Genomic DNA, 26,002 nt, shown 5'->3' with positions numbered 1-26,002 from the left:
ATAAGCTATTTGAAAACAGACACAGGTCACTTTCGTGTCTGTACCAATGAACAGAAAATGGATTAGTGGTGACAAAATTGGGTTTTTCTTTTTTTAAAAACTTCTGAACTACCTCGTAATGCAAGGTCTATGCAGTGTTATTTCTCTGCAGAAATAACACTGAAGTTAGGAACTCTGTTTACTATGTTACCGTGCCTGGCACATAATTGGCATTTCAATACTGTGCTTAATTTTAAAAAAATACTGTGCTTAATAAATGAGCATATTGCGGTGGGGCGGGGGGGGGGGCGGCGCCTGGGTGGCTCAGTCGCTAAGTGGCGACCTTCAGCTCAGGTCCTGATCCCAGGGTCCTGGGATCAAGCCCCTTGTCAGGCTCCCTGCTTGGCAGGAAGCCTGCTTGTCCCTCTCCCACTCCCCCTACTCGTGGTCCCTGTGTCTTTCTCTGTTAAATAAATAAAATCTTATAAACAAACAAACAAACAAATAAGCAAGTCATCATTTATTAACTGTCTTTTCAAGATTAAAAACAATATAGATAAAATAATATATTCTACTTATTTCTTTTTGATGATAGATTATTATATGCATTGATAAGTACATGGTTATTTTAGTTTAAAAAGGAATAACTAAAATATAAGGTTATATGATATGGTTAGCTTTTAGGCAGTGAAAGAGATGTTTATTCAGTATTGGTTTTGTAAACATTCAGTTAAATTTTAAGTGTATGTACATTACAGCGTACGGCTCTGATAGCACACACTAGGCTGCCGATAATTTCCTTATGTTTCTTAGACTCTGCACCTGGCTATCTCTTCTCTCTCTCTTTCTCTCTCCATTAATATTTTCTTCACCCTGTTTCAGCTCTGAAACCCCATGCTACCTACTTCCCCCACTATCTCCATAGATACCCTCCTCACTCAAGTAGGGTTCTGACACCAGCCCTAGGTCCTCCTCATACCCCTCTTTGACTCTGTCCAAACTCCACAGTTCTTAAAGCTCTATTGAAAAAGCATTCTTGTAAGATCTTTGAAATTGTAAATAGCCATAAATGTTTTACTCAATAGTTTATGTCATAGATATGACATTGAAAGTCCTATTCCTTCTAGGACAGACTTTAGTCATAGCTTCAGTAAATTCAGAATCTAGATAACCAAAATGAGTAGTTGAATAGTATATTGCATTCTGTATTTCTTTTTTTTTTTTTTTTAAGGTTTTATTATTTGAGAGAGAGAGAGCACAAGCAAGGGAACCAGCAGGCAGAGGGAGATGGAGAAGCAGGCTCCCTGGTGAGCAAGGAGCCTGATGCGGGACTGGATCCCAGGACCCTGTGATTATGACCTGAGTGGAAGGCAATTGCTTAACTGGCTGAGCCACCCAGGCATCCTCCATTCTGTATTTCATAAGCATTTAGAAGTTACTATGAAAATAATTGTGAAGTTTTTAGGTGAAAAGTAATACGTACTAGAAAAAATATGTGTTATATTAAAATGATTGTGGAATTCAAATTAGTTTTCTTATTTCACAATTGATATAATTTATACTGCTGTATAAATTTAAAATACCTTAAAATACTGGATTGCTTTAGGAAAACAGTAATAAAATATATTCAGGAAGAAGTGATATGATTAAGTAAATATGTGACAGCAAACTATTAATTGACTTAAACTTAGGTGAGAAAAATTCATTAAAAAAGAGCATCACCTACTAGTTATTCATAACTTCATAATCTTTTAGAAACCAAATATCCAGTAGACCTGCAGCCCGTACATTTTTCCAGTGGAGATGCCAAGTATGATGACTGTCAAGCCTGAAGTGTTTATAAGAGAATGAATGTTGTCTCTCTTCAGTGCAGAACTGTGTTGGCACAGTAGAGGTGCCAGGCATTTTGTTGTAGAATGTCTGACATGAAACCATAGCCGTGGGATTCACTGGCTTTTTGAGATAGTTAATAGAGGGATGGAAGGGTAAGGCAGTTAGTTCTCAAGCCATTTGCAAGAAGGTTTTGAAAAGTCTTAATTCTGAGGTGCTATACTAGCTTTGTATTTACCCAATTTTTAAAATAATGTACAAATGTTTATAAATGGATTTTCCAGTATTATAGTATTTGCATCTGATATAGGGAGCAGTCATTATTTGAATAACTAATACCTGTGCTGAATCATTAGTTTATTTTTTGTTAAATTTTAAAGCATTCCCAGAACAAAGTAATACCCTTTTTACCACAGGTATTTTCTTTTATAGCTGCTTGCTTGATAGTTAAAAAGAAACAATTTATTTCCAATTTATTTCCTTTCCTCCTGTCTTTTTAACATTCGTCTCTGCATGCAGTTAAGTCCGTAGTATTAGTTGTGTACAACTTTTATTTATTTTGTTACCTGTAAGTAAGAAAGCTTTCAGAAAAGTCATAAAAAGTAAGTGGGCTCTCTGACAAATTTGGTCTTTAGTTTCTGACCCTAATGCAATTGAACATTGAATGCTAGCTGTCAGGTCAAGAAGGGTTAGGTAAGGACACAAATTCCAACAAAGGACTGATAAGTTGCAGAGTTCTTTTTAGCAGATCATCTTATAGCAACTCTTTGAAGCTACACACTATCCATGCATAATCTTAATTTTTTTTGTATTTACTGATTTCTTGTATTTTTCGTAAAAGAACATCTGTGACCCCACTGTCCAGCCCAATTTATTTCAGTTCCTCCTCTGTCCTGTCTCCTTTCTCCCCATCAAAGGAAACCTTTGTCCTAATGAACTTTACATTTATCGTTCCTTTCTTTTCTTGTATCATGTTTGTTTTTCATTTTTTACTGTTGCACAGTGTTCAGAATCTTTATTTGTAAAACCTTCCTTACAGGATTGTTTTGCAACTAAGTTAAAACATATAATGAGCTTTCCACGGTGCCAGAGCCATCCCCAAAAACTTAATAAATGATAGTTGTATTATTAATATTATTTTGCTGAGAGAGAGCAAGAAAAGCATGCCTTTTTTCAAGTGTTTCCTATGTTTTATCTCCCTAGATCCTTTCTGGGGAAAGTGAGAGAGTGTGAGGGTTTGAAGTCTTTTCACCTTTTCACCTTTTCCTGGGACTGAGCAAGTTGCAGAATGATACAGTAGAGAATGGGATTTGGATTATCAGCGGCTAGGGAACATTTTTCCCAACTGAGAAAATTCAAAAAAAAATAAGCTGCACCATTAAGTTATCAACTTTTCCCTTCTCTTTCACTGCATTGTGCCCTCAGGATACGATTTCTGTCTACTTTGAGTTTGACGCAGTATAGTGAAACAACTCATAGCCAGGGTTGAAGAATAAAAGACCAAATTGACTCAGAAAATAATCAGTGACATAAATGGATCAATTAGAGTTTACTGAATGAGCAAGCAAACAAACCAGCCAGTCAGCCCATTTTTACATTGTTCTCCTTCCCACCCAACACTGGGAAACATTGGTTTGCTTTCAGTATCTGAAAATAATTTAATTCCTCCATTTCTTCCTTCCTCCTAATGGCCCTAGGCTCTACAGTATTGCACCAATGTAAGACAAACTCTTTTTTTTTTTTTTAAGATTTTATTTATTTATTTGACAGACAGAGCTCACAAGTAGGCAGAGAGGCATGCAGAGAGAGAGGGGGAAGCAGGCTCCCTGCTGAGCAGAGAGCCCGATGCGGGGCTCGATCCCAGGACCCTGAGATCATGACCTGAGCCGAAGGCAGAGGCTTTAACCCACTGAGCCACCCAGACGCCCCCTTAAGACAAACTCTTGATCTTCTGAGCTTGTTTCCCTTTCTGCCTAGTTTTCATACACTTTTTCATATACTTATGTTGATAATTTCTGTTAACAGGGGTGCCTGGGTGGCTCAGTGGGCTAAAGCCTCTGCCTTCAGCTCAGGTCATGATCTCAGGGTCCTGGGATCGAGCCCCGCATCGGGCTCTCTGCTCAGCAGGGAGCCTGCTTCCCCCTCTCTCTCTGCATGCCTCTCTGCCTACCTGTGATCTCTCTCTGTCAAATAAATAAATAAAATCTTAAAAAAAAAAAACTTCCATTAACAAAGTTATTTGTTACAAGTAACGAATAACAAAAGTTACTAATAACAAAGTTATTTGTATTGTTACAGATAACAAAGTTGTTTATTTATTTATAAAGTTATTTCATACCTGTCCTAATTCTACTACAGGGATATTTAAGCAGTGCACTTACTTGGAATTTTGGTCAACTGAAATTCATAATGAACCGTTAAGTGAGTTGGTTAAACATTAATGCATAAATTATTAGCAACATAAATAGAAAACATAGATAAGACAATAGTCACTTCAATCCTGGCCGACCAGGGAAAGAATTCCTTAGAAAACAGTGCCTGGCTGGCTTCGTTGGTGGAGCATGGGACTCTTGACCTTGGTGTTGTGAGTTCAAGCCCCATGCTGGGCATAGAGTTTACTTAAAATAAAGGGGCACTTGGGTGGCTTAGTCAGTTGAGCATCCAATTCTTGATCTTGGTTCAGGTCTTGATCTCACAGTCATGAGTTCAAGCCCCACATTGGGTTCCACACCCAATATGGAGCCTATTTAAAATAAGAAAAAGAAAAAAAAAAAAAGCAAAATTATTTCTCAATTTTAAAAAAAGAGAAAGTGCCTTTCAGTACATTGTACAGGAACAATTTTTACCAGCTGTTACATTAATCCTAACTAAATTTCACTTACTCCTTTGGGTAGATATTCCCTTGGGTAGATGATCTGTGATGAATTATGACACACAATATATCTCTCTTAAGCCTATGTTATTTGCAAATTTGATCTCTTTAAGTTATTGATGTAGTAACCACCTCCTTCCAGGTTGAACCCATACATTTTTGGGTGCTGTTGCTCAGAGTCATCTGTTTTATTAAGCCTACCTTTCTTCATCGTGGTTATGAGTACTTTGTAAGATTTTCATCAGGTATTTTGCTGAATTTAGGATAACTATATCTGTGGCATTTTCCTGACCTCTAATAGAAGAGCCTTAAAAAAGCAAATTAGATTAGTGTGCAGCTTGGCTTTCATAATTTCACTTTTCACAAATAGAAGCTATGTGAAGAGATATTTTTATCCAGAGGTTTATTAGGAACAGTGAAAGACATATCTTGCTCTTGTGCAATTTCACTTGTGCTTGTTCTATTTCTCTCTCTCTCTCTCTCTTTCTTTCTGGAAACATCTTTACTGATGTATAATTTATATATCATAAAATTAACTCATTTAAAATGTACAAATTCAGTAGTGGTTAGTTTATTTACAGAGTTGTGTAACTATTACCATAATCCAATTTTAGAACATTTTTACCATCCCAAAAAGAAAACTTGTGTCCATTCTCACTCTCTTCTTTAAAAAAAAAAAAAAGAAAGAAATCTAGAAGTGATTTTACTTTTGTTTTCTAATGAAGTCTTTCCTCAAGAAACTGCCTTTCCATTATGGATTTCCTTGTCTTGGTCTTCATAGTATGTGCTTATAAACCTAGAATTTCATTCCTTCCTTATTTATCTAACTAGTTTAAAAGATAACACAAGGAAAATAGATAAAATGTCTTAACATGAAGTGCTTAGTACCAACTTAGGACTATTTTTCAATTTCATGGATTTATTTTTTTATTTTATTTATTTATTTTTAAAGATTTTATTTATTTATTTGACAGAGAGATACACAGCGAGGGAAGGAACACAAGCAAGGGAAGTGGGGGAGGGAGAAGCAGGCTTCTCACTTAACAGGGAGCCTGATGTAGGACTCGATCCCAGGACCCTGGGATCATGACCTGAGCCGAAGGCAGAAGCTTAATGACTGAGCCACCCAGGCGCCCCTCAGTTTCGTGGATTTTAAAGTATCTATGGTCTTGTTCAGGAGTTCTTTCATTGGGTAGTAGATACTGTAAACTGTAATTTGGATTGAATTTAGGAGTAAATGACTTTAGTATTAACAGCATAATTTACATTCCTTTAATCTTTTTACGTCTTATGGGAGGCAGATTTAAGAGTAAGGCCAGTATATGTGGTTGGGTTGTACAATTATAGCTTGGGGAGAGTTTCTTCAAGATAATGGGGTAAAAGAAAAATTTAAATGAGGATTTAAGTCTTAGAGAGATTGTTTGGAGAAACAATGCCAACCCAGTTATGTTTGAAATCAGAGCCTATGATGGTAATGACTGTATTAACTGCTTCTTCCCTTGGGTAGATATGATAAAATTTCTGACTTCTTTAATTTCCGAACACTTGAGTCAGTTAATCAGAAAATACCTTTGATGAAGGAATGAGCATCCTACACCTTCTACTTCACCTTGCATGTTGCTTTGTTTGTTTTGGGGGATAGATTGTGTGGAGAGCTAAGATATAATAAGTTCTATATTTAATTACTTTACAGTGTATTTTTATTAACATTGCTTTTATACCTCTCATATAGATTCAATTTTATATGCTGCTTTGGGAAAGGTAGAGTGTTTCAGCCACACAGTTTTATTTTGTTTTGACTTACTTAATTTAATAATTAAAGAAGTGGAGAAATACTTCCTAAACTAGTAAAGTGCTGTCAGTGATGGGCTATTACTAGGACTTTTTTTTTTTTTTTCCTGGTGGAAATATATTTTGATAGATCCTTTCTCTTTTCATCTAAGCTGTTTTTATTTTCATATTTCCTTTTGGTTTGTTTGGACAAAAAGGAAGGACTTGAGTATGTTTCTCTTTAATGCATAAGGAAGTCTTATTTTCAGCATGTATTGAGAAAGATTATTGTTTTAAAACCAATATCCTATGATAGTGGCATTTTTGTTTTAATTAGGTTCTCCAAGTGTTAGGTATTAGAGTTTTTCAAAAGACAATTTTCAGTTGATTCTGTGCTGCGAGTAAAGATCATTTAATTGTAAAACTTCTAGTTTTAGCTTTCTTTCAGGCCATTCTTTGTTACACCTATCCATATCAAAGTTGGTATACATAATTCAAAGATTAATTGGAAGGATCAAAGTATTTATATATTCAGTGATCAGTAAACTAAAAGTATTGTTTGTTATCAAGGATAAAATGTCTTAGAGAGCTACCTTTGTTTTTTAATCCCTCATGCAAATGATTAATAGTCTTCTTTATTTGTTGGAATGTTGGATTTCTTGGAATACTGGGGAAGTTCCTTAAACTCTGTGTCTCCGTTTTTTTGAAAATGAACATATGATTCTAAGTGGTTGTTAGAAGTTCCTTCCAACATTGATTCTACCACCTTTACAAGTTATTTTGAGAATTAATTTGTGCCCCAAACCATGCAATAGTAACTATAAAAGAATTTTTAAAATAGTAGATATAAACGTAAATTTATGGACAGTGATTATAAAGTACCTTAAAAAGATATATGAACACAATAAAAGATAGGGATGCCTGCGTAGCTCAATCAGTTAAGCATCTGCCTTCAGCTCAGGTCACGATCCCAGGGTCGTTGGATAGAGGTATCCATCTTACTAAATTGGGCTCCTTGCTCAGCAGGGAGCCTGCTTCTCACTCCCCCTGCTTGCACTTTCTCTCCTTTCTCTCTCTCTCTCTGACAAACAAATAAATAAAATCTTAAACAAACATAGAAGTAATTATAGTCTAATTTAGGCATTTATCCTTTCTGATTTAAGAGTATCCTATACTTGTGCCTTTCTAGAGTTTGGAGATAGCTCAGAATAAAAATATAATATTTCCTTGAGCTATGACATTCCTTGTTTAGCTTTTTGGGAGAGAGAAAAATGCATTATGATAGTGAGTTAAAGTATTTGCTATAAGGTGCTGGGTAGAAGAGTAAGGCTAGACTAGTGGTCTCATTGGAGAAGCCATTTTAAAGCTGATAAGAGTATGATAAGTTACACTTTTATTATTACAAATTATTATTACAGATTATTATAACAAATGGTATTAGTACCATTTTGGGTTATTTGACATTTCTTATATTTTGTCTGAGTTTATTCAGTTCTAAAATTTAATAGCCTTAGCATCTTTAATATAAAGGAAGAGACCAAGAAGAAAACAAGGGACAGAACTAATGGAAAATTCTCTCTTCAGTAAAATTGAATAATAATAAAAAAATTGCTAATAATTCTTTACAACAGTAGTTATACGGAGTTCTTTTTTTTTTAAATTTATTTTAATAAACATATCATGTATTTTTATCCCCAGGGGTACAGGTCTGTGAATCACCAGGTTTACACATTTCACAGCACTCATCATAGCACATACCCTCCCCAATGTCCATATCCCCACCACCCTCTCCCGTCCCCCCTACCCCCCAGCAACCCTCAGTCTGTTTTTTGAGATTGAGTCTTTTATGGTTTGTCTCCCTCCCAATCCCATCTTTTCATTTTTTCTTTTCCTACCTCCCCCCAACCACCCCACATTGCATCTATATGGAGTTCTTTTTATGTGTGTGTTTGAATAATATAGTTTTCCTCCTGAGTGAAAAGACCTATTAATTTCATGTTCATGTATTAGGTTATTGACTTACACTCTTAAAATTTTTTTCTCCTTCCTCCTACAGAATCTGTCTATGATCTTCTCCCAAAGGAGTTACAGTTACCTCCATCTAGAGAAACATCTGTAGCATCAATGAGTCAGACAAGTGGTGGTGAGGCAGGCTCGCCTCCTCCAGCTGTAGTTGCTGCTGGTATGCATTTCATTTTATTTTATTAAAGAAAACTAGTGTATTATCTGGCCAACATGAACAGTGCTGGCAAAGTTCATATCAAAAAGAGTGTGATTTGAGGGTTTTTTTAAGGAGGTTTAAAAATATACTTTTAACTTAAAATACTTCAATATACATTTCTTGATATAATTCTTATTTCTTAAAATTTCACATTGGCACAACTGTTAGTGCCATTTATTTTCTAGGAGCTTATCTTCAGCTGTGGAAATAAGCTTGAAGCTCTTTTGTTGACTGCACATAAAAAAGTTACATACCAAGCTATGGATAGAAAATTACATTTGAGTCCCTATTTAATTACTATTTTTTAAAATTTGCTGAAAGAGAAAAATGCTTTATTTTGTATGATCTGAAAAAGGACTCAAGCCCTCAAGCCTCTTTTCTGTTTGTAGCGTGTTATTATAACCTTTTCCCTACATTTAAAAACATGTGACTTTAAATTTCTTTTAAATTCAGTTGAAAGTAATGGAAGATTCGAATGTAATATTTATGTAAAGACATTTTGTAATATCAAAGAAAAAGTATGGAAAATAATGTTTGAAGTTTATCAAGTTAATTTTTGCTCAGCTCTCAAATCATACACTTTGTATAAAATTGGTTCCATTTTTTAATGAACCAGAATAAAAGACTGATGGATAAACTAATAGAAAAAAGTCTTAATTATTGATAAATTAATGAGTGTGTTCAATAATATTAGATTGCCCAACTGTATTTCTTTTTTTAGTTGGGTTTTAAACACTGCTAAGTATGTTCGGTTTAAAAAAGAAAAGGACAAAAATTATACTCTGAAGTTTTAACCTTCTAAGTAGAGGTTTCTCATCCAATGATACCTCTCATCTTTTAATGGTACTTAAAATCCATCACAGTGTTGTTTTCAGTAAATTCATTTTATTTCAGAAAGAACAGTGAAGTGGAAGGTTGTGGTTTAAATAAGGATTTGGTACTGTACTAGAACTTCATATATTTTTCTTGTATGCATTAACCAATGTACCATTAACCTTGTGTACGGATCTTTTCCCTGAGCTATATACTCAGTGTGCAGCCTTCCTGATTGAGGGCAGGAAAACTTTAAACATAGCAAAGAAACTTATCAGCCCTGCTCACTGTTCATGTGTTGCCAGACATTTTCTAACAGATTCTGTGGATTTAACTGTGATCTTTTTAGTAATCAAATTGGTAAGAAGACCTGGTTTTACTTAAATTCACTGGGTTCTAAAATGTCCCTGAATATTTTTCCTGGAATTTAAAATTTAAAATATTGTTTAAAAATTGTATCAAATGATAAAATAAGAAAAAAAAGATTTTTAATGAAATATTTCACTTTAAATCCACAAGTAGAAATTGACTAACTGATTTCTTTTGTATCTTTTGAGATTATTTTTTGTAGACTTATTGAATCTATATAGAACTAAAAGTCTGTTTCTTCTGTGCTTTTTAACATCTGTTGACAGTAGATCCAGTTCCTTTTAAAAGCTGAAAAAATGTCAGCGAGGTTTGGAAAAGAACGCTTCCTTTTAAATAATACCAAACTCAATTTCAAGTTTGTATATTTAGATATTGAAAGTTCTTGAATTTGGGTCACTAATAGAATGTTCATCCTCCCTCCTTCCCTCTATTTATTTGAGAAAATCCTCTCCAGACAAATTAGATTGAAAGGCATGAGTTGAAAAATCATGAAAATAAGAGAATTGACCAAAGGAAGTATTCTGAAGTAATTAATTCTGACTAGATTGAGAAGTTATTGACATTCTAAAGAAGGTGAAGAGTATAAGGAGGTAACACTGACAGTTTTCTTATACTCACATACAGAAAGTTTCTGTGATCTAAAACCAAGTCATTTGTAATTTTTTTTTACTTAAATTTACTTTTAGTAACCAATACAATCTTACTCTCGGATTCTGTCTTATTAGTAGAATAGTGTTTGTCATATAACATTATAGGTAAGAGAGTTTAAATTACAGAATATTATAGGGAAATCAACTAGTAGGTATCTTTATAGTATTGCTTTTTTATTTGACATATGAATATCTTCAGTGACATAACTATGAAAAGGTTTTGGAGTAAATTACCAGTTATTCAGTGTTTCCTGGCCAAAAGACGTGATGTCTAGGGAAAGGCACATTAATTTAGACTTCTGTGAGTTTTATTCTTAATCTATACATTTGCTGTTTAAATATGAAATGCATAAAAATGATGACTCTTGATGTAGTTAATTCTTCAGAGTTTTGAAGGAGCCGGATTGGCTGCTATCAGGTATGAGGGCCTGGTGGGAACAGACTTCTAGTTCTGCTATAAAGGTTTGTGTTTCACAAGTTCTAAATCAATTTAAATTTTAAAATTTAGAGGCTGGGCATATAGATTTTCATGTACAGTCTTTATTAATTATTTAAAATGTGTTTCTCAGATTCACCAATCTAGATTTTTTTTCCCTTCACATATTACTAAGGGAATGAGTAAACATGATGCTGCTAATCCACAATTCAGAATATTGGATAAAAGAGTATCTCAAACCTTTTTCTGCCTCTGCACTATTCACACTTTTTCATACTCCCATCAGTAACATCATTTTATCGGGTAAGTTCCAGGTTGGGGCTGGGGGAAAGAGGGCTTACTTCTACACAACTCCTCCCCTCTCCATGGGCCAAGTGTCAAAATGTGGGAGATACAGTTGAGAATCACCAGTCTGAAATTTATACTCCTTCTCATTTTTTGAAGACCTCTGCTTTTGTCCCATTAGAAGGATAGTTAAAAGTTTGAGGTTTAGAAAGGTAGTTAAGAGTTTGAGGTTTAGTATGTGAATAAGTTTTAGAAGTACAGACTTTCTGAACAGTATTGTAGGTTCTCTGTAGTTAAGAAAGGGGCCATTTTCCTAACATAAGAAAGTTATCCAAATGAATTAATGGCATTTTTGGCAAAATAAGGAGTTGCTCAAGAAATGTATATTGTGAAAGGATTCTTTTTGTTTGTTTTTTGGGGGGTGGGAATCGTATAGTTAAAAGAACTAAAATGCAAGTATTATTTAGAAGAACTAACACAAACAGTTACACCAGAGTTTGGGGAGCTTTTGCAAAGAGATATGGCAGGCATTTTTCTTAAATAACAGCTTTACTGATAAATAGCTTGTATAACCAATCACGTATTTTTAAAAATCTACTTATTGGGGCGCCTGGGTGGCTCAGTGGGTTAAAGCCTCTGCCTTCAGCTCTGGTCATGATCCCAGGGTCCTGGGATCGAGCCCTGCAAGGGGCTCTCTGCTCAGCGGGGAGCCTGCTTCCTCCTCTCTCTGCCTGCCTCTCTGCCTACTTGTGATCTCTGTCTGTCAAATAAATAAATAAAATCTTAAAAAAAATAAAAATCTACTTATATGTTTATAGTTCTTCATCCTTAGATTTACCTCATTTAATTAAAATAAGAAGTCTTCAGGTGCCTGGGTGGCTCAGTGGGTTAAGCCTCTGCCTTTGGCTTAGGTCATGATCTCAGGGTCCTGGTCAGGTCCAGCCCTGCATCATGCTGTCTGCTCAGCAGGGAGCCTGCTCCCTGACCCCCACCTCCACCTGCCTCTGCCTACTTGTGATCTCTCTCTCTCTGTCAAATAAATCAGTCTCAGGATACTGATCCTTGTGCACTTAACGTGTACAGGTATACACACAGATTAAGCATGTATAATAGAAATACCTGTTGAATATCTCCACTAGTTAATCACTGGAGGTTTTTAAAGGCTGTAATTTTAGTTTATAACTTTCTGTGAAGTGATCCATTTAATAAATTTTTCCGTTGGAAGAGAGAAACCTATTAAATAGGGCTTTGAATTTTATGCCACAGCAGTTAGTAAATCGCAAGTAGCTAACAGGTATTGTCTATACTGAAATTAAGTCTTATTTATATTGGAGGAGAGGATCCAAGAGAGCTACATTAATGTCCTGTTATCAAAGAACAGCTATGCTTTCATTTGTTTTAGACATTTTAATCATCTAATAAAATCATAAGAATTTCTAAACCATCCATAACAACAGAGCAGTACAAAAAAATGAGTTGAAGAAAATGTAAGTTACCATTTTTGAGTTACTACTGCGTAACAGAAATTGTGCTAGACAGTTTGCATATCATCATATCTCAGTTCTTCCAGGCACGAGAGACCTTTCTTCTTTCCTTCTGGGGTTCTAGTTTTTTCTTCTGGCCATTGTACTTCAGGGAATTGTGTGCTATTATTTCACTTAGATAACAGTAGTTCCTGGACAAAGCAGTGTGTAAGATATTGAGTTGGAAAAGCCATCTACCCCTTTAATTCTGCAAGTTTCAAGATCTATAAAATTGGAATATGATTTCTAGGAGAACATTAAGTTTTAATGACAGTGATTCACAGCAACAGAATTACATAGTCCATTGAATTTATTATAGTTTATTTACTAGTGCTAGAAAGCATTTACAGTTATGTAATTTGTATTTTCTTGAGTTGAATACATTTTGAGGAGCAAATTTACCTTTGATTGCTGTCCTAGGTTAACCAGGTAAACATATCTCCGAATTTTGGCCATTTATGTAATATACTACTCCTAAAATTAAACCCAAAGCTCATTAGCAGTAAAGGTGATTCACCTGTGTAACCTGTGTATTGATATTGTGAGCTAAAATGTGAGTTGATCTTGGTTATTCCATTTGGCTATTTCTACTTTTTCTAGAAAACTGGACCACTTCCAGAGGGAAGTCAGATTCTAGTTACAAAAAAGTTGCAAGTAGATTTAAAAATTCTACTCCTCATTCTGTTTTTTACTGAAATTATATTGTAAATCTAAAGGTATACATTTATACATATAGAAATATGTATGATGTATATATAGATTTATGTTAACATCACATTATTAAAATGAAAAGCATTAGCAAACTTGGGACATAATGATTAATTCAGAAACAAGAATTCAGGAGGCTATCTGTATTATAATTTACCATTGACAAAAAGTACGCATGCCTGTTGATTTATTCCTTAAATATTTGCCTTTCTATTGTCCTCATTATAATTTTTAGAACAACTTTATAAATATTTTTTATTTATTCTGTTTCTGATGGAAAAAGCACATTTTTATATTACCTGGGTCTGTAGATTAGCATTTTAAAACTGCTCAGTGGTTCTCAACCTTCAATGGACAAAATACATACACAAAATAGTTTCTATTTTTATGTGTTTTGTACAGTTTCACATTAATAAATTAATGGACAGAAGTGGGCTTGCTTTCTTATATCACCAGTAAGATAATATCATAAGTAAATTGTGTGGCCATACCAATTGCCATAAGTAATTGTTTTATAACAATTAGTTGTATAGAGGTGCCTGCGTGGTTCAGTCTGTTAAGGTTAAGTGTTTGGCTTCAACTCAGGTTCTGATCTCAGAGTCCTGTGATTGATTGGGCCCTGTATCAGGCTCCATGCTCAGTAGGGGAGTGTGCTTCTTCCTTTCCCTCCCCTGCTTGTGCTCTCTCTTTCAAATAAATGAAAATAAAATCTTAAAGAAGAAAAACCAATTCGTTTTATAAATAATACAGTGAAGTTATATAAATACTAGTCCAGCTGGGGCAGAAGTGAGGAGAATGGATTAGGGTAGGGCACAGCAAAAGATTTCACCTGTTTCTGTTAACATTTCTTCTCTTAAAAATAAAATCGGGTGCCTGGGTGGCTCAGTTGGGTAGGCGGCTGTCTTCAGCTCAGGTCTTGATCCCAGGGTCCCAGGGTTGAGCCCCGCATCGGGCTTCCTGCCCAGTGGGGATCCTGCTTCTCCCACTGCTGCTCACCCCTGCATGTTTTCTCTTGCTCTCTCTGTGGAATAAATAAAATCTTAAAAAATAAAATAAGGGCGTCTGGGTGGCTCAGTTGGTTAAGTGACTGCTTCGGCTCAGGTCATGATCCTGGAGTCCCAGGACTGAGTCCTGCATCCGGGCTCCCTGCTCTGCAGGGAGTCTGCTTCTCCCTCTGACCCTCCCCCGTCTCATGCTCTCTCTCTCTCTCAAGTAAATAAATAAAATCTTAAAAAAATAAATAAATAAAATCATGTAGTAAAATGTTAGCATTGGCTAAAATGTGAGTAGAGGAAACATGGGTGTTTTAATTATTTCATAATTTTTTTAAAAACCATGTTGGCAGATGATTAAAATGAGTCAAAATATTCAATGAACTATGCTCTTAAAAAAGTAATAAAGGGGGGCACCTGGGTGGCTCAGTGGGTTAAAGCCTCTGCCTTTGGCTCAGGTCATGATCTCAGGGTCCTGGGATCGAGCCCCGCATCAGGCTCTCTGCTCAGCAGGGAGCCTGCTTCCTCTCTCTGCCTGCCTGTCTGCCTACTTGTGATCTGTTAAATAAATAAATAAAATCTTTAAAAAAAAAAAAGTAATAAAGGCATGAGATGTATTAGACACTTGATGAATTTATTTTTGGCATAAGTGAGGGTACATTACCTTTTCATCAATAAATGCAAGTAGGTGTCCGTCAGTAGTATTTATTTAGTCCACTGAGGTAAAATTCATTTCCTGCATGTCATTTCTTCATAAAAAGGTGTTATTGTCAATGAAATTAAAAATAACTGAGAAGTCACCTCAAAGTGCCAAGCCTGTATGGGCATAATCGAGATATAATCCCCCCACACACGTATTATTGTTTTATTTCTATTTATTTATTTTTCCCACAAATAAAATATAATAAAATTAGTATGGGTTTTGGAATCATAAGGCTCTAACTTGAATCTGATTGCTGTCATATCATTTCTCTCATATAGACGGAATTTTGTGGAGATTAAATAAATTTGTAAAATTGCCTCTATAACTAGACACTAATACCGACTTTTTCTTAAGGGTATAAAGTTAGATATATAAAATACTTAACATTACCTGATAATTAGTGATCATTCAGTAAGCATTGACTTTCCTCCCACATGAGTTTCTCCTCTCATTTGTAAGGTTTTAAAAAGTAGGTTTTATTTTAATAAAAATAAGTTTTTAACCTTATTTTGCCTGTTTGTTTTCATTCTTACCTACTCTGTTTTTTACCTTTGAAATTCTGCCTGTCAGCCAAGGTAGAGCCACACATGGGCCATAATATTTACGTTCTGACTTATTCTTTCATGTTGACACTCTCTTAATAGGAGCCCTTGTATATAAAAGAGACATTGATAGAAGATGATGAGTCATGGGGAGAACAGACATAGCCCAAAGGGATGATTCTAAAAGGTGACTATTAAAGAGTTCTAGTTCCTAGAATTCTCTTACCACTTTTTTTTTTTTAATGAAATGATACTTTTGCACGATCAGGTATCAAAACTTCTGATAGAGTAATATATAACTTATCTTCTGATTTTTGCTTAGACACTTTGTTTTGTCTACAGTTGGATCTAATATCCGCTCTAATCCAGACTCAGGTGTAGAACCCAAGTAATTAAATTACAAGATTTTAATGATACAAATAGTATCTTTTTCCCCATTTTGGTCTCCTCTAAAAAAATGAGAAGGCATTGGACTAAAGTTGACAGAAGTACCTTTATTATTTAATCTAAATATATTAAAATGTATTACATGATAAAGCATTGAGGTGACCTTCAAATAGCATTGTTCAGAACTGTTTTTCTCTAATTCGTATCTAAGTTAATAAAATGATAATCTGTTTTTGTCTTAACATAACGTTCCCTTTCAAGGAGTAAAATAGTTAATAGTTTTTTTTCTTCTTCAACCTGTACTTGGGGTCTTTGACAATGTAATAAATATAGTTATCACCTAGTATAATTATTCCCTTTTATGTTTAATCTCTTTGAGGTAAAGGATTCTTTCTGGGCTTCAGTGTCATCATCCGGTATTGACCTGTGATGCCATCCAGTAGTACTTAAATCACTGGATGGTAGAAAACATCTTCCTTTTCCAAGAGGAAAGGATTTAAGGGGTGCCTGGGTGACTCAGTGGTTTAAGCGTCTGCCTTCAGCTCAGGTCATGATCCTAGGGTCCCGGGATTGAGCCCCACATCAGACTCCCGGCTCAGGGGGAAGCCTGCTTCTCATTGTTCCAGTCCCCCTACTTGTGTTCCCTCTCTCGTTGTGTCTCTCTCTGTCAAATAAATAAATAAAATCTTTTAAAAAATAATTTAAAAAAACCCAAATTGCACAATATATACCTAGTACATATTTTACACTGTGCTTAAATACTTAGGATTGAAGAGGACAAAAGATATATTTAAATCATTGCTATAAATATCAGGACACTGACAAATTTTGTGAGCATTTTATTTTTTAGGACACATTCTTTAACAAATATCCTGTGAATAGGGACACCTGGGTGGCTCATTTGGTTAAGCATCTGACTCTTGATTTCGGCTCAGGTCATGATATTAGGGTTGTGAGCTCAAGCCCTGCATTGGGCTCTGTGCTGGGCATGGAGCCTGCTTAAGATTCTCTCTCTCCCTTTACCTCTTCCCCTCCCTGTACTCTGACAAGGTAAAAATAATTATTTTAGGAGAATTTAGATTAAAAGTGGGAGAATAATTGTGTAGTATTAGAACGCTGATTGGAGGGGGCGCCTGGGTGGCTCAGTCGTTAAGCGTCTGCCTTCAGCTTGGGTCATGATCCTGGGGTCCTGGGATCAAGTCCCGCATCGGGCTCTCTGCTCAGTGGAGAGCTTGCTTCTCCCTCTCCCACTCAGCCTGCTTGTGTTCCCTCTCTCGCTATGTCTCTCTCTGTCAAATAAATAAATAAAATCTTAAAAAGAAAAAAAAAAGACGCTGATTGGCAGTTTGATGGACTGGGGAAGAAAAAGATGGTTTCCAATAAATCGGTAATAACAAGCTTTTCAGCTTCAGCAACAGTGCTAATTATTTTTTAAAATAGATCCTCTAGGATCAAACGTTTTATGTACATACCTAATCTGAAAGTGAAAAAGTGGTAAGTTTTTTTGAGGGGTGTGAGGATATATGTGAAAGTTGGCCTGAGAAATGAAAAGATTCTTTTGCTGCTGAAATGCAGGTATTTCTGGTGCGCCTGGGTGGCCCAGTCAATTAAGCAGCTGCCTTCCACTCAGGTTCCCAGGTCCTGGGATTGAACCCTGCATAGGCCTCCCTGCTCAGCGGGGAGTCTTCGTGTCTCCTTCTGCCCCTCCCCCCTGCTCTTGCTTGAGTGCGCTTGCATAAACGCGTGCGCACTCTCGCTCTCTCTCATAAATAAGTAAAATCTTTCAAAAAATAAAATAAAATACAGATACCTCTTTCTGCTTGAGTGTTTTGGTCAGAGTATATTCTCTTCTACTCTTTAAAGGAATTTGGGGGGACGCCTGGGTGGCTCAGTTGGTTAAGCAGCTGCCTTCGGCTCGGGTAGTGATCCCAGCTTCCTGGGATCGAGTCCCACATCGGGCTCCTTGCTTGGCAGGGAGCCTGCTTCTCCCTCTGCCTCTGCCTGCCACTCTGTCTGCCTGTGCTCACTCTCTCTGACAAATAAATAAATAAAATCTTTATAAATAAATAAATAAAGGAATTTGGGTAAAGGCATAACCTAAAAACACCTGAGAGAGGGCATTCTGGCTTATGGATTAGATTGCATTAGTGAACAGGACAACAAATTGGTGAATATGAGTTAACAAAAATTTTGGGTAAGAAATTTTCCACATGCATTTATTTGGATGTTGATAATTTTATTTTTTTAAAGTTTGTTTTAAAACATTGCTTATTGTGGCATGTAAGCTTATGTTGGGTGGGAAAAGTACAAGTGGAAATTGAAATTGTTAAACATGTAAATTAAATGATCAACCCTACAATTTTTGTTTTTTGTTTTTGTTTTTGGTAAAGTAATCTGGATTGCTTATTTTATATGCTGGGATGCTAGTTGTTTTTTCTATTAATACACTTAACTTGCATTCTAGCTTCGCCATTCAGAGACAGGCATCGTGTGGTGGGTTGTGTGACAGTGTCTGTCAATAGTGAAGACAAATAGTGCCAGAGACACTTAACCCATCCAATCTCACCCAGGGTATAGGTCGGTCTCGTTTTCAGACTTCTTCATAAGTCTTTTTTTCTTTCTTTCTTTCTTTCTTTCTCTTTCTTTCTTCCTTTCTTCTTTCCTTCCGTCCTTCCTTCCTTCCTTTTTTTATTTCTAAATAGTGGATTGATACTGATTGAAACTAAAAACTTTTTGTAAAGTTTTAAACTTTACGTTAATACTATAAGAAGAAGAAGAAAGTAGAAAACGAAGGTTGGCATGTAAGGTGTTGACAAAGCAGGTTTGCAGCCACTTTGTGTGTTCTAGATTTTTCAATCCCTTAGCAACATGAATGTTGGCCTTATAATTTTTTTCTCTCAATATCTTTCTTCTTTGATCTAAAATTATGTCCTTGTATCTGGTGACTTTTATCAGGCAAGATCTTTAGATTTGAAGTCATTGTTACCAGAAAGAAAATGAAATACTTAAAAAGGATAACTAAGATTGAATAGTGTTTTAGACCAGAAATGTTTCCAAATATCTGGATTGTTTTTTAAGATTATTTTCTGAACAGTCAATGGTTTACTCCTTCTCCGTTCCACTATTGGTTCACTTAAGCACACTTACAAAATGTTATGCTTTTGAAAAAAATAATTATGGCTTTTTTTTTAATGACTGTTAGGAAGCTCAACTGATTTTGCCCTGATGTTGGAAAGTTATGAAATATATTTGCATATTTAAATGCTAGGCATCATATTTTTATCTCGGAAGCTCAGTTAAATACCATTTCTGTCACATATTTTAAATTATGTGGAAGGTATTTGTTTCTTTTGAGGACTTTAAAGAATGTTTCCAATTTCAAAGCTTTCCATAAAAAGTTTAGTTAGTTCCATATAAAGTGTTATCCTTTTTTAAAAATGGTATTTTAAGCACCAAAATGATGTGGTAATTAAAATAATTTCTGGTTCACAAAACTAGAGCTATAATAGTTCTTAATTTTAAAATATAGTTTAGGTAAGTAGTATAAAAAATCTACACAAGTTTCTATATGTGGTATCATTTAAAAGTCCATTTTCATCTTTCTAATCAAATTAATACTTGGAAATTTTAAGATACTCATGTAGGCATTATCTGCCGCTCTCCTTATCCCAGCTACTTTGAATATTCATAGTGAACCTTAATGATTCCATCAGTTCTTAAGAGATATAATACACAACTTATATTCACCAGCATTACAGGCATTTGTTCTAGTTATTGGCTACTGCTAATAATAGAATTATTAGACTTAGACGTAGAACACTATAGATGTGATACTTCCTTTCACTTACACATTTTAAAATTAATGTATTCTTTTGAAATTGTAAATTTTCATTAATAAATGTAGAATGGTTTTCCCTTTGGTTCACCATGCTCTCCAGTCAAAGAAAAATAAAAATTGTTATAGGTTCAAAGATAATTTTTTCATAAAAGAAAAATAGGAAAAATTTATTCATGTGTTACTTATTCATGGATAAGAGAATAATTTTAAGAAAACAGTTTAAGAAAAACTTAGAGCTTTGCAAAGGATTGATAAAGGATTTAAAAGAACAAATAGACTGATGACTCACAGATCTATATACCCCGAAACATAATATGTCAAGTAATTGAATTTGAATTTTAAAAATAAAATAAAAACATTAAAATTATAAAGCTCTAAAATAGAAATACATTACAACTAATCTGCTTAGAAAATCAATTATTTAAAAAAATTTTAGGAGTTTTTGTACTTTTAATATGCAGCAATGAAACATAGTCTGAACATTTCTAACAGATAAAAATGGAGACTCAAAACCAAAAAATAGGGAAACAGTAGTTAGCATACTTTGTTTATAACAACTTAAAAATAAAAAGAATATATATATGAGGCAGGATTACATTAGCATTTTAGTTCTGTAGAAAGCCAGTTAAGCTGTTTCTTGATATTTAATGATACAGTGACTGAAAAGTCTTTGTAGATATTTTAAGTAAATTTACAGTATTCCCGGTAATGTTCTTGAGTGTTTTTCTGGAATTGCTTGGGAATAAGTATTTGTGTTTAGAAATCTAAAATGTTTTTGATATAATTCAATGTATTTTTAATAGATAATATTAAGGATTTTTTTATTCTTAGTAAATTTATGGATTAATACACAAGTAATAATTTGGCTTATAGTTTCAAGAAAGTAAGTTATTAGCACACTCTTTGTAGAAATAGCAAATAGTTAACTCTAAACTCTTGTTACTTCTAAACCCTTCCCTGTATCAGATAACGCTATTATGGTGAGATGTATTTTAAGCACTTTGAGTAGTAAATCCTTTTTTTTAAACCTGATGTGTTCACCATGGGCATGTTGGTACATTTTTTGGCCAATATAACTTTAATATAATTCAACATAGTTATCAAATACTGGCTTCCAGTAAATTAATTTAATAAGAAATTTAAATTTTTACTACATGCAATGTATTGTTTTAGGTGTTGGGAGGGTCTAAGAAAGATCTAAGAAAGGGCCCATAGTTCCCATTTTACACTTCACCTCACTTGGCATTATTATTTCACTTAGGGTGATGTCTTGCTAACCAGAATGTAAAATATCTTTATGTGAAGGATTTTATACATCATTATCGTCATTATCAACGTAACAGTGATATTGTTGTAAAGAGTTTTATAGTTTTAAAAAATTGTCTTACTTGTTACAGTCTTAAAATGAGTAAGATCTTTTGTAATTTAGGCTCAAACTGAGATAGGTTTTTAAAAGTAATAATATTTTTAAATTAAAGGATGCTTACTACTGTCTTCTGACAGAGTTTATGTTTTCAGTTTCATAGTTTTGTGCTAATGAACTTTTTTATTTAGTAAGTATATCCAGGAAACTGCAGGTAAAATGTAAAAATTATTATGTTAGGTCTCCAAGGAAAATGTATAGAATATTTTAATTTATGTAGGGTATGAGATCACAGTTTGGCATACCTGTCCCAGAACAGACATTTATGTTTGATTATACCAATTGGGTTTTATAACCATGATTGCTTTGATAAGATTTGCAAGATAAAATCATATATACCTTTAAGAGCAATGCTAGGCTATGTCTTGCATATTAAATTCATGAATATCACATAACTTACTTTTGAGTTCATGATTGCTTTTCACCAGTACTTTCCATCTGTCATGGACAGGGATCCCTGAGATGTTCATATTCTGCATTCTCATGTGCATGATACTTAGATTCAAAAAGTGTGGGTGGGGGAAAGCTGCTTTATAGAAATACACGTTCACAGCATTCATGCTGCATGTTTTGTGTGTTCTACTGCAAAGACTGCATGCTGCATACTTTTATTTCTCTGAAGATAAAGAACATAGGCTTATACACACACAAAAATTTAGTTTCATATTTGCCAATAGTTGGAACAGATGGAGGAATGTTATATATAATACCTTTTCTATTTTTTTAAAAATGATTTTTATAGTATTTTTCAAAAAAACAAGGAAAAAACTTGTTGTTTAAACCCAAAGTGGCTACAAATCAGCTCCTAAACTGTCACTGACATTAGCATCTAGATTTTGTAGTTCTTACAAATCTTTTAAAGTATTTATTTACTAAGAAAACATTGCATTAATGCATGATATGAAATTGATAAATTTTTCTTTAAATTGGAATGCAGTTTAAAGTGACTGAATTTTCCAATTTCAGCTACTGCATTTGACAAGGATACAAACTGGAAAATGGAACTGGTATCATCTAATTGCTCTAGGTTCTTTGACTTACGGTAGTTTGGAATAATATTTCCATATGACATTATGTAGATCACATCATTAATGGCTGATATTAATTACTGTGCTCTTCAGCCTTGACAGCAGTGAAAAATTATTGGTGAATTTCGCTCTTTCAAATGACTTAAGTGTTCTGGTACATGTTTTTAATTTAAAAATAGATCTTTGGCACTTGGCTTTTGATTATCTGAACACTAGTGTTCTTATATTCACTGTTTGCAGTATAATTGACAGGAATATTGTAATTCCAATTACTGCACATTGGTTTTAAGTTTTATCCTGCCACTTTAACATAGTGGCACACTTGGCTTTAGATAAAAACTAATTTTAGATTTAAACATATCTGTTAGTTCTCTGTCACATGTTAACTTATTTTTAGTTTTGTGTGTGTATGATTATGAACCTTTCCATATCTCATACAAGATCAAACAGTATTTCTAAAATTTTAGAACTGACAACTTCCAACCTTAACATTATTAGTGTGTGTTTAAGGTTGTGCCATAAAGGATTAAAGTATTAGTATTTTTCAACAAGCTGTTCTGCCAGTTGCCACATGTTTTATACAGATCTACTTAATTCTTTTTTTGCTAGGCATAATAAATAAATGGCTTTGTAAAAAACCTTTTTATATAAACTGATTCTAGTGCTTCCCCAGCACTAGAATTTTTTGTTTAACTCTTTTCTGTTAGGCTTCAGTCAATAAAAGTTACTGTTACTTGTATTAAGAAATGCCCTTAATAGTTAAAATCAAGCAGGCCCTTTAAAGAGAGAGGAAATGAATAGGGGAGCCAGTTGCTGAGTGTATACCAAGTACTTTGTAAGAGAAATCCATCCAATAATCAGTCCTTACTCTACTTTTCATTCTGCCATAAAGGATGGATTTATTTATTTTAGGTATTATGGTTTTGAATGGCCATTTCCAACTTCTGGATACCCTTAGTGGTTGACTTCCCTATCTTCCACTGCCCAGCATAGTCCAAATCAAACTTTTTTCACTTTTATTCTAGATTTTACAACAATCATAGTGACGGTACCAGTTCCATTTTGCCTCCAATTCAGTTGATTATATATTTTTTCTATTTATTTCTCATTTTATAATTGATATCTGGAATAATCAATCAGCAGCTCTTTTCTCATTTATTTTCTCATATTTTTATTCCAGGATTTGCCTCTGAAGCAGGGAGTGTCTGCATTAAAAATGACCTGTAGTTCTCTGCTTCATAGGTTAGAAACTTATTTTAATATTTTGTGGCTAAGCACAGTCCCACTTTTCAAATTCTATAATGGATTATTTAATTGGCATTGAATGTGGACCACAAGCATATATTTCATATTGGGGTTTTCCTTATTATTTTAAATGATTAAAATTCAACAGAACATCCAGCTGAGGCAATAAAAGCTTTATTCTTGCTTTACAACTTAAAACATTAAATTAGATTTTTTAAAAATCTATCAATTATAACACAAGTAAAATATTACTGTTTGGGCATTTTTTAAAATTGCATTTTTTAGGCCTTGTATTGCTTGAAGCCTTTATATTCTAAAACTTAACCAAATTCCAACTATTCATTTTGGGGAAAAACAATCAGTTCACGAATCACATTTTCAATGGGACTGCTAGCCAGCATAGGTGAAAATATGTATAGTGTATTTACTCTTAAATTGTACACCGCAGATGCTTCTTCAGCTCCCTCCTCTTCCTCCATGGGCGGTGCTTGCAGCTCCTTTACCACCTCTTCCAGCCCTACCATTTATTCTACCTCAGTCACCGACAGCAAGGCTATGCAAGTGGAGAGCTGCTCCTCAGCCTTGGGGGTAAGTAACAGAGGGGTAAGTGAAAAGCAGTTAACCAGTAACACAGTTCAGCAGCATCCATCAACACCGAAGAGGCACACAGTCTTGTACATCTCACCACCACCTGAGGACTTGCTGGATAACAGTCGGATGTCCTGCCAGGATGAGGGGTGTGGATTGGAATCAGAGCAGAGCTGCAGTATGTGGATGGAGGATTCCCCCTCCAACTTCAGTAACATGAGCACCAGTTCCTACAATGATAACACTGAGGTACCTCGTAAATCACGAAAACGAAATCCAAAGCAGAGGCCGGGGGTCAAACGACGAGATTGTGAAGAATCTAATATGGATATATTTGATGCCGACAGTGCCAAAGCACCTCACTATGTGCTTTCTCAGCTTACCACGGACAACAAAGGCAACTCAAAAGCAGGAAATGGGTTGGTATTCACATTTTTTAAAGTTCTATCACCATTGTGCAAAACAAAACAAAAAATAAATAAATTATTCCCAGTTCTTGTAGTTGTTCAACCCAAGTGTGCATATAAAGCAAAGATACTGATTTTATCATTGAAATACATGAAAATTCAAACTTAAAATTACCAAGTTTCACTAGAGGAAAACATATTAATAGATTTTAGCAATAGGTATCTTATTCTGGGTATGATTAGTAGAAAATAATCTGTTTTGAAATAACCTTTAAATTTCAAATGGATTTAAAAATATTTTTACTCAGACAAATAGCTTGAGTGAAATGGCCCTAGTTGACTCAAAACATTTGAAAAGGGCTAGTTTGTGTTCTCTCATGTTGTCTCCCAATTTGGTTCAACCCATTTCCATTTCTATGAGGATTTTAGACTTTTTTCTTTTGATGAAAACAAGAAAAAACTAAATTGATGGTTTGATTCCTATCATTTAGATTCATGTATTTATTTTAAGCTTTTTCTTTGATACATTGTGCTGACATTTAAAAAAAAAATAAATATATCGCTAATTGTTTTTCCTCTGTTTCTGGGTTTATGTATTAGAAGGGTGATAGAACAGATCATGGTACATGTTTGAGTTTTCATTCATCTGTGCCAGTTCACAACACTCACTATAAATATATCTGAAAGTAAATATATTTCAGTGGCTATAGTATAGGATACTATGACTTATTTTTAACTTTTTAATTCCTTTAGTACTTTTATTATATTTAATTCCTATACTTTTTAAATTAGATTTTCCTGTAATACATTCAGCATAATTTGATAAAATTTAACTCAGTGGATTTTGAGAGATTACTTTTTTGGAAGGCAGAATATGGTTCTTTAGTTGATCCAGAACCTCCTACAATTTCACTTTGTTACAAAGAATGATGGAGAAGCTTTAGGTTGGTTTGCTACTTGATGACATCATTCTTACCTTTTAAGTTAGATACCTGGTTGAGTATTATAGAGAATATTTTTAATGTATATTAAACTTGTTCTTTGTCAGTACATTTTTTACGTCATTTATCTACCATTTATCTAACATTTAAGCATAATTATTCTATACTGTTTTCTCCTCTCATTTAGAACTCCTTTGGAGTAATATAGTTAAATAAAAGTAAACATTTAAATGCTTTTTCTTTTTAGAAAGTCCAGATTAGGAAATTATCTTTAAAAAAGCAAACAACAAGATATACCCTTTCCTAAAATGTTGCCATTAGCAGAGTCAATTCTAGAACATAGTACCTATAAAATAATGCTCTGAAACATAGTAGCACAGATTTAAAAAGCTCATGTATATCGGTCATTAAATATGGGTATTTATTTGGGCTTCAATGCAGAAAAAATCTTT

General features: G+C 34.3%; 1 protein-coding gene across 1 annotated transcript in view; it reads left to right on the top strand.

Annotated features, from left to right (window-relative positions):
• The window catches only part of NFAT5 (nuclear factor of activated T cells 5), a 107,949-nt gene that overhangs the window by 37,998 nt on the left and 43,949 nt on the right, over nt 1-26,002 (top strand). The window contains exons 3-4 of the mRNA XM_080828660.1: nt 8,508-8,633; nt 24,063-24,621. Coding sequence (XP_080684786.1) covers nt 8,508-8,633; nt 24,063-24,621 — 685 coding nt within the window. The remainder of the gene's footprint in view (nt 1-8,507; nt 8,634-24,062; nt 24,622-26,002) is intronic.

The sequence above is a fragment of the Martes martes genome (assembly GCF_963455335.1).
Source record: "Martes martes genome assembly, chromosome: 17".
Taxonomy (NCBI): Eukaryota; Metazoa; Chordata; class Mammalia; order Carnivora; family Mustelidae; genus Martes; species Martes martes.
The sequence above is the reverse complement of the archived record's forward strand: the minus strand, read 5'-3'. Positions and strand labels throughout refer to the sequence as shown.